Source organism: Miscanthus floridulus, chromosome 3, assembly GCF_019320115.1.
Source record: "Miscanthus floridulus cultivar M001 chromosome 3, ASM1932011v1, whole genome shotgun sequence".
Classification (NCBI taxonomy): Eukaryota; Viridiplantae; Streptophyta; class Magnoliopsida; order Poales; family Poaceae; genus Miscanthus; species Miscanthus floridulus.
The window spans coordinates 87,109,103-87,120,122 of record NC_089582.1 but is presented as its reverse complement, the minus strand read 5'-3'; the positions used below and the strand labels follow the sequence as shown (position 1 = coordinate 87,120,122).

Genomic DNA, 11,020 nt, shown 5'->3' with positions numbered 1-11,020 from the left:
ATAGGACATTATATTGACTGCTTCTTCGCCGCCTCCCTCTCTCCCAAATTTGCAGCGAGTTGTTGAGGACTGGGAGATATTTTCACCATCTCGTGACCACCACATTCCCGAGATGCCACATTCTTCCCCGCCTCCTAGCGAGCATGTGCCTGATAAGCCACAACCTTCTCCAGCTCGTATTGAGCAAGTGCATAATGAGATTCCATAGTCTTCTCAACAAGCACAGCCGATACATGAACAACGAGTGCCTCCTGAAGAAGGTGATGCACAAGAAGATGAGGACGTGCCTAAATGGGAACTTCGAAAGAAGCATCCAATCACCATAAAACCAATTTATGTTCCGATCAAAGACGTCTCATCGGTGCACAAGTGGTATTCTCATGACCAGTTCAAGCCTGAGAACCAAGTTAAAAAAGTTTCATCACGGGCTTCTAAGGAGGCCATCACTAGCAAACTCCACCAAACAGCAAAGTAGTATCCAAATTTTGATGCCATCAAATGGTCAAAGGATTGCCTGAAAACATATGAAACAGGCAAGCCCTTCCTACCAAACTAGGACATCCGACGCCTACCACTTGGAATGAGAAGGTTCCATGATTGGTACTTGCGTGTTCTCCCAACGAGCATAGACCTTGTACAAGCATGCTTCCCCACCGGCACATTGGAAGCCCAGCCGGGAAAATTGTCTTTGACTTCAATGACATGCAGACATGCTTTCACCTCGGAGCAATGGAGAAGAATCTAATTCGCACATGGTGCTTGTAAGTCCTTGTCCTCCCGATATGATATGAATATAATATTTGAATTTTGTTGTAACTAATCCACGCCGTGATTTGTAGAATGCAAATGAACATTGTAAAACAAATGCCAAGTGTGAAAGCTGGGTATATAGACCCTCAAGCTATAGCACAAATAAATTTTAATTACCCTAAATAGTGGAAACTGAATGACAAAAAGCTAGCTGCTGGAAAGACCCTTTGAGAGAAAGAGGACATCCGTACGAAGAAACTAAGACAAGAGTCCCTTAAGGTTTCGGCATATATTGCCCTGGCTTTTAAAAATTTCCAACAACACTCTACTATATGGCTACCATACAACTTCGAGTAAGTTCAACTCTATACTTAAAGCTTTGTTCGATATATTTTATTCGATACAAAAGAGTTTATCTAGTTCTATGATTAAATCCATACAGCAACCACTGGATTTGTATAGACGTCGATGTCGGGAGGAGCATGGCATGGGTCTTTGATTCAATAGATAGGGACCTGGTGACATACAAATACTTCATATCGATTCTCAAGATGTATACATATCGACAATCCTCATTAGCTTATATGTTTGTATACATACTTGTAACGTTCACTTTTGGATACTAACAAGTTGGATTTGCTAAAATAATTCAAACATGACATTTAGGTTCTATGTCACTAAACATCATGGAAGGCATGATCCAGTAAGGAAGAAAAAGCTGGCTATAAAAATACTATGTGCGGTAAGTGTAACTTACTTCTTCAGTACTTCATTACATGGCTCTCAAAAGCATTACTTAACATTTCTATATGCAAAACACACAGTGTCCTAAGCAGAAGCCTGAGAGTGTACATTGTGGATACTATGTATGTTCTATGATGAGTAACACCGGTACCTACAGGAGACACCCCTTAAGGGTAAGTTTAAACCTCTTCACCAATAGTATAAAAACTTCGTACATGGTATGAAATACTAAACCAAAACTTATTCTCTTGTAGTGAAAAGAAGAGAAAGAAATGAAAAAAGACCCATACAAGGATGACCAACTCTTAGAGTTCGTCGACGACCTTTGCAACTTCATAGTGGACCAGATTGTACACGTCAAAGGCACCTACTATGACCGAGAGTCTGACTTAGGTAGAAATCCTCAGTACCAACACCTTCGTGAGACTGAAAGGCTAGCTCTAGGACGTTGATAGCAATGTGTATGGAATTTGACATTGGTTTTACCTTATGAATTATGTCTATTTAATGATGGATTGTATATATTCTTATGAATTGGACTTGTAATTGTAGTTTATATAATACTCTTATGCTTGTAGTTTATATAATACTCTTGAGCGAACGTGGTTCGGAGGCTGCGTTTTGCGAATCGCGGGCGATTCCCAGTCGCGCGTTGGTCGCGGGACGTTCGGCGGGATTATCTCGCTTTTCTCGCTCACTCGCAACGCGAACGCGGGAATACGCGGAAACAAACAGGGCCATATGTATATTCTGGTCGAATTTGAATTGTAAATTTGAAAAAAAATTTTGCGAAAAATGTACTGTAGGGACGGTTCTAGACTGAACTGTCCCTACAAACAGGTATTATAGAGACGGCTGGTACTGCAGCCGCCCCTACAAATCGATTTATAGGGACATCGATTTGTAGGAACGGTCTAGGAACCGCTCCTACAAATACATGATTTGTAGAGACAGTTTGATAGAGACAGCTGGCCAAACCGCCGCTACAAATGGTGAAAAGCCGCTCCTACAAACCCTGCGTGACGTAGTGGCCGCGAGATACAGGCGTGGCCAAGCAACGTTCGGTCGGCGCGGACGCATGCGTGGACGCAAGAAAACGGACAGCAACCGCGGACGTCCATCCGCGTCCGTCAGGCCCGGGCGCTAGCAGTTCCGCATCAATATTACAGGATGACAAATCGTTAATGATGAAAAAAAAAGAATCTCACAAGCACACAGCAACATTTCAATGAGCGGGTACAGATCCCTGTGTGTTGGTCTTCAAGGTTACAAAAGGAGCCCGGCCGAGATAATGAAGTCCCAACTCCCAGTTTCCAAGTCTATTTCTAACTTCAAAAGCAGACACGATGATATCTCTATGCTCCCAAATCCCAAGTCCCAACCTCCGAATATGTTCGTTCAATTATTTGCATTCTTAGCGCATTTTTATCGACTGGCTATCATTCAAATGGCGTCCTCGTTTTTTGTGTTTTTTTTTAGTCAGAACAGATTGCTGGATGCCTTCGACTTCTTTACTTCCAGTTCAGTATTAGTGGCATCCACGGGACCACTGCTGAATTAGATTAGTACATTTTCTAGGGCTTTTCTAGGGCCGGTTGAAATGTGAGTTTCCTACATTATCTGCTTGCACCAGCTATAAGTAATGCACTTGACTTAGCCTACAACAGCAAAAACTTTCAGGCTCTGTCGCGTACTCGCGTTAGCAATGGCTGCCTCTTGGTCTCCAGAGGCAGAGACCCAAAAGCTTCCTCACATTGCCATCTTCCCGTTCCTTGCCAAAGGCCACACCATCCCGCTCATCCACCTCGCCCACTACCTCCACCGCTACGACCTCGCCACCGTCACCTTCTTTACCACCGCCGGCAACGCTGGCTTCGTCCGGGAGGGGCTGTCTGGCGCGGACGCGGCCGTCGTCGAACTCACCTTCCCAACCGACGTCCCAGGCATCCCACCGGGCGTCGAGAACGCCGAGGGACTCACGTCCCTGGCCTCCTTCGTCGTCTTCGCCGACGCCACGTCCCTGCTCCTGCCACAGCTCGACGCCTCCCTCGCTGAGATGCAGCCGCCCGCGAGCCTGCTCGTTACCGACCCGTTCATGCACTGGACGAAAGCGCCGGCGGCGAGGCTCGGCGTCCCGAAGGTGTCGTTCTTTGGCATCTCGACCTTCGCGCAAGTCATGCGGGAGGTGCGTGTTCGCCACGACCCGTGCGCCACGCTGCGGCCCGACGACGTCGCCGCCGATGGCAACCCGGGCACCTTCACTGTGCCGGAGTTCCCGCACATCAAGCTCACCTTCGAAGACTTCATGGCGCCCTTCGGCGACCCTGCGTCCATAGCGCCCATGTTGGAGCTCGACGGTAAGCTGGGCAAGGCCATAGAGGAAAGTCATGGCCTCATCATCAACACCTTCCATGGCCTAGAGGCTCCGTACCTTGACTTCTGGAATCAGCATGTTGGGCCCAAGGCCTGGCCCATCGGGCCGCTCTGCCTAGCCCAACCAACATCAGCCAGGCCCAAGGCCCGGCCCACTTGGATGGAGTGGCTTGATGACAAGGCGGCGGCTGGTAGAGCCGTCCTGTATGTCGCTCTGGGGACACTAGCTGCCATCCCAGAGTCACAGTTGAAGGAGGTCGCGAATGGGCTAGAGCGGGCCGAGGTGGACTTTATATGGGCTGTTAGGCCCAAAAACATTGACCTCGGTTTGGGTTTTGAAGAGCGTACAAAGGAGAGAGGTTTGGTGGTGAGACAGTGGGTGGATCAGTTGGAGATTCTAAACCATAGCAGTGTACAAGGGTTCTTGAGCCATTGTGGGTGGAACTCGGTACTCGAGAGTGTGACAGCCGGTGTGCCATTAGCGGTTTGGCCTATGCATGCTGATCAACCTTTCAATTCAAGGTTCTTAGTCGATGAGCCGAAGATCGCTGTAAGGGTCCATACAAGTGATAGGACAATTAGAGGTTTGGTCACAAGCGAGGAGATTTCGAAAGTGGTGAGGGCTCTCATGCTAGGCGAGGAGGGGGTGGAAGCAGCGAAGAGGGTGGTGGAGCTGTCAGCTAGTGCTAAGGAGGCTATGGCAGGAGGGCCATCATTGAAATCTCTAAAAGAGATGATAAGTGAGTTGAGCCTAATGAAGCTGAATGGGAATGAAGAGGTAAGCCAGGAGGACAAAGTGGATGCTTAATTAGTGTTTGTTCTAAGTTGTCTATTGTTTATTTTCTTCACAAATAACTGGATGGAGGCAGGAAGAAAAACCAGGTTTGGTTATGAACTGTGAAGAGAATAATTTCTCTGTGAACGATAGATCTTCCATCCATATTTGAGAAATATAATTTGCTTTGCATTTAAGGATATGATTTTTTTTAAACAAGAATATCAAATTTTTAGGAATTCCATTTAAATATATTTGTTCTTGCCTCGAGATAATAATTAAGTGTGACGCTCAATCCACCTTGAGTCTATGACCTTATCATGGCTTGGACGACATCTGTTGGCAGAAGCAATTTTGCTGCTGGTAAATAAATTTGCCACTGGTGCAACACTTTATTTTCAGTAAAGTATACGTTGATAAATCAGCTCACAGATCACATCGTTCAAACAGCAATGCCTCTGTTAAGCTGAGCAAAATGTAGGTCAACATGTTTGAGAGCATAAAAAACTATGCGGCCCAAAAATTTGTGTACCCCGCTTGGTGAAATACATATACTTAATTTGTACATGCAAGGATTTGTCGCCAAACATTGCAGTGCAATATGCTCATCTAGTCCTAGTGCCATCACAGGTTGAAAAGTATTGTTCACTAATTTATTGTGACAGAAAAACACTATACCATAGCTGATAAGATCGAGCAAACATAAGGTCCCAATGTACTGCACCTCTTCTTTTTATAGAGATACATCGAAGAGTATAATCCATCACAACAAGACGCTAGACTAGTCCAAACAATCGCCCATATCTCAGAAAGAAGCATCATGCAAACAGTGCATCCTTCTGGTCCCATATGTAACAGCATAGTAATTACACTAGTTAGATCTCCCTTCGACCTTGCTGCCTCTGTAGAGTTGTAAACAAATTATGCAACTAAGGATTGTCTTTAATCCTATCTGTTTGTACTAGAGTTTGCAAATACATATATGGGTTGTTTGTCGACTAAAGCCAACTTGTTAGAAGACATTAAAAGTTGCACAGAGATTAGGTACAAGGTCAACAGGCACATCTGTCCGCGTTAAGTATTTTTTTTAATGTACATTCAGCTTCTATTTTCTACACCCTCTGTTCCAAAATATATATCGCTATGGTATCCATATCGGTCAAACTTTTTTAAGTTTAATTAGTGTCGGGGACCAATACTAGGCTACCCGAACAACAGAAGCTAATAACCATCAACATCGATTCATCCGAGCAGTCAAGAGCACAACTACAGCTCCAACTGACCCCGGGTGCGCAAGCTCCGCCTCGCCCGACCCTTGGGTCTGCGCTCCGCCTCGCCCGACCCTTGGGCCTGCGCTCTGCCTCGTCCGACCCTTGGGTCTGCACTTCGCCTCGCACGGCCTCTGGGGGAGGACACCGCCTCGCCTGACCCCGAGGCCGCGGGCTCCGCCTCGCCTGACCCTTGGGTCTGCGTTCCGCCTTGCCTGACCCTTGGGTCTATGTTCCGCCTCGCTCGACCCTTGGGTCTACACTTTGCCTCGCCCCGCCTCTGGGAGAGGACTCCACCTCGACCGATCCCGAGGCAGCGGGCCCTGCCTCGCCCGACCCTTGGGCCTAGGCTCCGCCTCGCCTGACCCTTGGCTCTGTGCTCCACCTCGCCTGACTCTTGGGTCTGCGCTCTGCCTCGCCCGACCCTTGGGTCTGCACTTCGCCTCACCCAGCCTCTGGGGGAGGACTCCGCCTCGCCAGACCCCGAGGCCACAAACTCCCCCTCGCTCGACCCTTGGGTCTGCGCTCTGCCTCGCTCGACCCTTAGGTCTGCGCTCCGCCTCGCCCGACCCTTGGGTCTACGCTCTACCTCACCTGGCCTCTGGGGGAGGACTCCGTCTCGCCCGACCCCAAGTCCACAAGCTACGCCTCGCCCGACGGAGACCCATACCGCCACCAACCACTCTAGGTCCTAGCGAATGGGCCTGCGTCAAAGCTCTAACACCAGGAAGGTGACCAACACGCCCCGATGTAACCCGTGGCCGTGACGGGCCATACCTGGGGACTCACATCAGGAAAGCATCGGGCGTACCAGTGCTGCTCTGCCTAACCCTCGTACGGGTACTGACAGGCATGTTAGTTCACCATGATGTCCGTCAAGACAGAGTGGGGCGTCACGACCGAGAGACGATGCCTGCGCATGGCGCCAGTGACGGACAGGGCCGCAACACAGAGCTGTCCCTGTTGACGTCTATTGGGTTGGCGGGACCCATGTGAAGGAAAAGAAGGACCCAGCGATCCTAGAGGACCTCTTCTCCTTCTCGTTCTCCCCTTTTTCTCTCAACTGTAACCCGTGCTTTCCTTTGGCCTATAAAAGGGAAAGCAGGGCTTCCATGAAGGGGACTCCATGCCACTCGACTCAACTCAAACGCATCGCCACACATCACACCGATTTTAACTCGAAACCCAAACCAATTAGAGCACACAAGCACACAGCCAGAAAGCGACCGAGCTCTTAGCACCCATTCGTTCCTCTCACTAGAGACTTGGGACTTGTCCCTCTGTCGACCGTTTGTAACACCTACTATGAACTTTCAGTGCTAGTAACATGAGCAGCAGCAACAAACTGGACGTAGGGACATTCTGCCCGAACCAGTATAAACCTCATGTCCTCTTAGCATACCATCCGAGCTAGACGCGTAATATTAGAAATTTACTTCTTGGTGGCAACTCGAAACACCGATAGTTGGCATGCCAGGTAGGGGCCTTTTCCACGTCTCGACATCCACACCTGGCCTCGGATGGCTAGTCACAACCTCAGCTGGGTCCCGGGCGCGCACGTGTGCTTCCAGGACCTGGACTTCATCGTCACAATGGAGAGAGAGTTGGCGATGTCTCCCACCGTCGTTCGACCTCTTCATTCCACCTGCATCGACACAATCGCTGAGGCGCTTGAGGAGCTACAGCTGCACGCACTGGAGGCCCACGCCCCTAGAAGCGACTAGCTCCACAATTTCGACTATAGGAGGCTAGAGCGCCAGCTCAGCGTCTTCCTAGGACCCCGGCTGTCCCGGGAGGACCTGCGTCACCTTACCTTCTTGTTCTCCAATGTCATGGTGTAGCTTGCCAGAGGGGAGCCGCTCTCTCTAGAATACCTCATCTAGAGCACCTCGATAGCGCTCCCGTTTGGTCTCCACAACGCCGTAGAGATCGATGGCCACCTTGTGGCGCAACGCGTGCCTCCTTTCCCCATGAATGATTAGTTCATAGGGATGACTAAATATGTCACAAAGTATTTCCACGACCTCCTCATAGAAGAAACGGAGTTGCCCTCCGCCTCTGACTCCAGCAGGGGGACCATCACCCCTCTCATGACTATTTTATGGTAGGTACCCCCGAGGAACATGTCGAAAGCATCCATGAACAGGAGGCAACCCCGATGAATGACCTCGACGATGAGGTTGAGGGGGAGACAGGGGCTCCACCCCTCCTGTGGGTGGAGCAGCTGAAGGCCCGGCACCTAGAGCTTGAGGAAGCATGACTCTAGCTCGTGTAGGAACGCATGGAGCTCGATCAGGAGATCAAGCGTCACTAAGACGGTGGGCGTGCGTGCGCCATGGCCCAAGACGTAAACTGGAGGATCATCGCGGACGATGAAGCCCTCCCACACTTTGGTCGGGCAAGCCAGAACATCGCTGCTGTGGCAGCCTTGCTCCATGGGCTTCCAGGGCTCGCAACGCTCAAGGATCGTTGGGCCCACCATGAGATTCGCACGCTGCTCGAGCATGTGGCGGCGCAGTAGGCCGAGTGCTCGCTGTCTCGGTGACGCGAGCTCGATGCCTACCAGTGCATGCCCTCAGAGTGACCCAACAAGGACGTGTCAGTCCACCAGACGCCACAAGGTGGCAGGCAGTGCACCGCGGTCCTAGTGCATGAGCGTCTCGGCTGCAACCGTGACACATGCGTCAACCTCGACGCCCGTAGACGTACCCACGATGATCTAAGAGAGGGAGCTAGCCATGGCTATCACTCTCATCATGGTAGATGCTATGACAGTGGCGAGGACCAAAGCCCGAGCCCCACCCTACTGGGGCCTCAGGCCTTCGGATAATGATGATGATGATTTCATTAACCACAACCTTCCATTGTTCCTAGCTGATTCTGCACGAACATGGTTGAAACACCTTTCGCCCAACAAAATCCAAAGTTGGGCGGACCTAAAAAAGATCTTCGTGGGGAACTTCTAGGGCACATACAAGCACCCTAGGAGCCCATGGGACCTCAAGAACTAGTGATAGAAGGCCGGAAAAACCCTTTATGGGTACATCTAGTGCTTCTTCCGGTAGTGCAACGAGCTGCCTAATGTCGCTGATGCCGATGTTATAGGAGCTTTCCTATTTGGGACCACCTGCGAGTCTTTGGTTCAGAAGCTAGGACGTAAGGGCCCATGAACCACCAAGGAGCTCCTCGACAACCCCACCAGCCACGCCTCGAGCGAGGAGGCGGTCGGAGCGATCTTTGACCGCCTAAAAGGCAAGGCAAAGCAGGACAAGGATGCAGACGAAGGTGTCTCCAACTGTCCCATCAAGAAGAATAACAAACAGTGGCGCGAGGGCTCGCTTGTGGCCATCGCTGAACGCAAGGGGGGCTAAAAGCCCATGGAGGGTACTCCAGACCACTTTGAGAAGCTGCTCGAAGGGCCATGCCTAAACCATTTCTTCCATGTCAAGCATCTATACAAGGACTGTGGCCTCATGAAGTAGTTCTTGCCTAGAGGCTTCAGCAGGGGGGCATGGGAAGGACCCCAAGCCAACCGTGGATGACGCTGAGGGGACGAACAGCGGCTTTTCAACGCTGGATGGCTGCCTCATGATCCTCGAAGGGTTGACAGCCTACGACTCCAAGTGCCACCAGAAGCTCATGCACCGTGAGGTCTATATGGCCGAGCCTACCTTCCTTCGGTGGTCAGAGTCCGCCATAACCTTTGATCAAACCGACCACCTAGAGAGCATCCCACAACTAGAGAGGTATCCACTCGTGGTCGACCTGATCATCGGCATGAAGCGGCTCTCCAAGGTACTAATGGACGGAGGCAGCGGCCTCAACATCATGTACGCCGAGACGCTCGACGCCATGGGCATCAGCCGATCCTGCATCTGACTGACCGGAGCACCTTTCTGTGGCATCGTGCCTAGAAAGTAGGTTGTGCCGCTTGGGCAGATCGATCTGCCCGTCACCTTCAGGGATCCACCCAATTATAGGACGGAGACCCTCACCTTCAAGGTGGTTGGGTTCCATGGAACCTACCACGCCATCCTGGGATGTCCATGCTACGTGAAGTTCATGGACGTCCCCAACTATACCTACCTGAAGTTGAAGATGTCAGGCCCAGGCGAGGTCATCACTATCGGCACCTCATTTCAGCGCACCTACGAGTGTGAAGTTGAATGCTGCGATCACGCCGTGACAATCGTCGCCTCCAAGGAGCTTGCGGCCATCAAGAAGGAGGTCCCCGAAGAAACACCCGACCATCAGCGGTTGGCTGGGTCTTTTGATCTAGTGGAGGGCGCTAAGGAGGTCCTCATAGACCCAGCGGCTCCAAAAGCAAAGTGGTGCGCATTAGCACCGCGCTTTCCTCCGAATAGGAAAGCGCGCTCGTTGACTTCCTCCACGCCAACAAAGACATCTTCGCGTGGAAACCCTCAGACATGCCAGACATTCTGAGAGAAGTCGCCGAGCATACCTTGAAGATCAAGCCAGGCTCCAAGCCGATGAAGCAGTGCCTGCGTCGCTTCAACGAGGGGAAACACAGAGCCATCAGCGAGGAAATCGCGAAACTTTTGGTGGCTGGGTTCATCAAGGAAGTGTACCACCCCAAGTGGTTAGCCAATCCCGTTCTTGTACGGAAGAACAGTGGGAAATGGAGAATGTGTGTTGACTACATGGGCCTCAGCAAAGCATGTCCAAAGGATCTATTTTCTTTGCCACACATAGACCAAGTAGTCGACTCTACCTCAGGGTGTGAAACCCTTTACTTCCTTGATGCATACTTCAGAGACCATCAAATCATGATGAAAGAGTCTGACCAGCTTGCGACATCTTTCATCACCCCATTTGGATCGTTCTACTATATCACAATGTCGTTCGGTCTGAAGAATGATGGGGCTACATACCAGCATTGTATGCTAAAGTGTTTCAGAGACCTCATCGGGTGAACTATTGAGGCCTACGTGGACGACATCGTGGTCAAGTCCAAATGGGATGACTAGGTCATAGCTGATCTTGAGCAGACCTTTACAAAACTCTGAGCAAATGACATTAAGCTCAACCCCGAGAAGTGCGTTTTAGGGGTCCCAAGGGGTATGCTACTAGGTTTCATCGTCTCTGAGCG

At 50.5% G+C, this 11,020-nt stretch overlaps 1 protein-coding gene across 1 annotated transcript; it reads left to right on the top strand.

The window, feature by feature from the left end:
* The first annotated feature begins 2,943 nt into the window (after window positions 1-2,943).
* On the top strand, window positions 2,944-4,842 carry LOC136546055 (UDP-glycosyltransferase 90A1-like). Its single transcript, XM_066538037.1, has one exon. It carries the CDS (start codon window positions 3,200-3,202, stop codon window positions 4,673-4,675), a length of 1,476 nt encoding a protein of 491 aa, XP_066394134.1. The 5' UTR covers window positions 2,944-3,199; the 3' UTR covers window positions 4,676-4,842.
* Window positions 4,843-11,020: the final 6,178 nt, after the last annotated feature.

Bases quoted from the DNA above. Each gene is read 5' to 3' on its own strand.
- LOC136546055 (XM_066538037.1), top strand. From the start codon at position 3,200: ATGGCTGCCTCTTGGTCTCCAGAGGCAGAGACCCAAAAGCTTCCTCAC.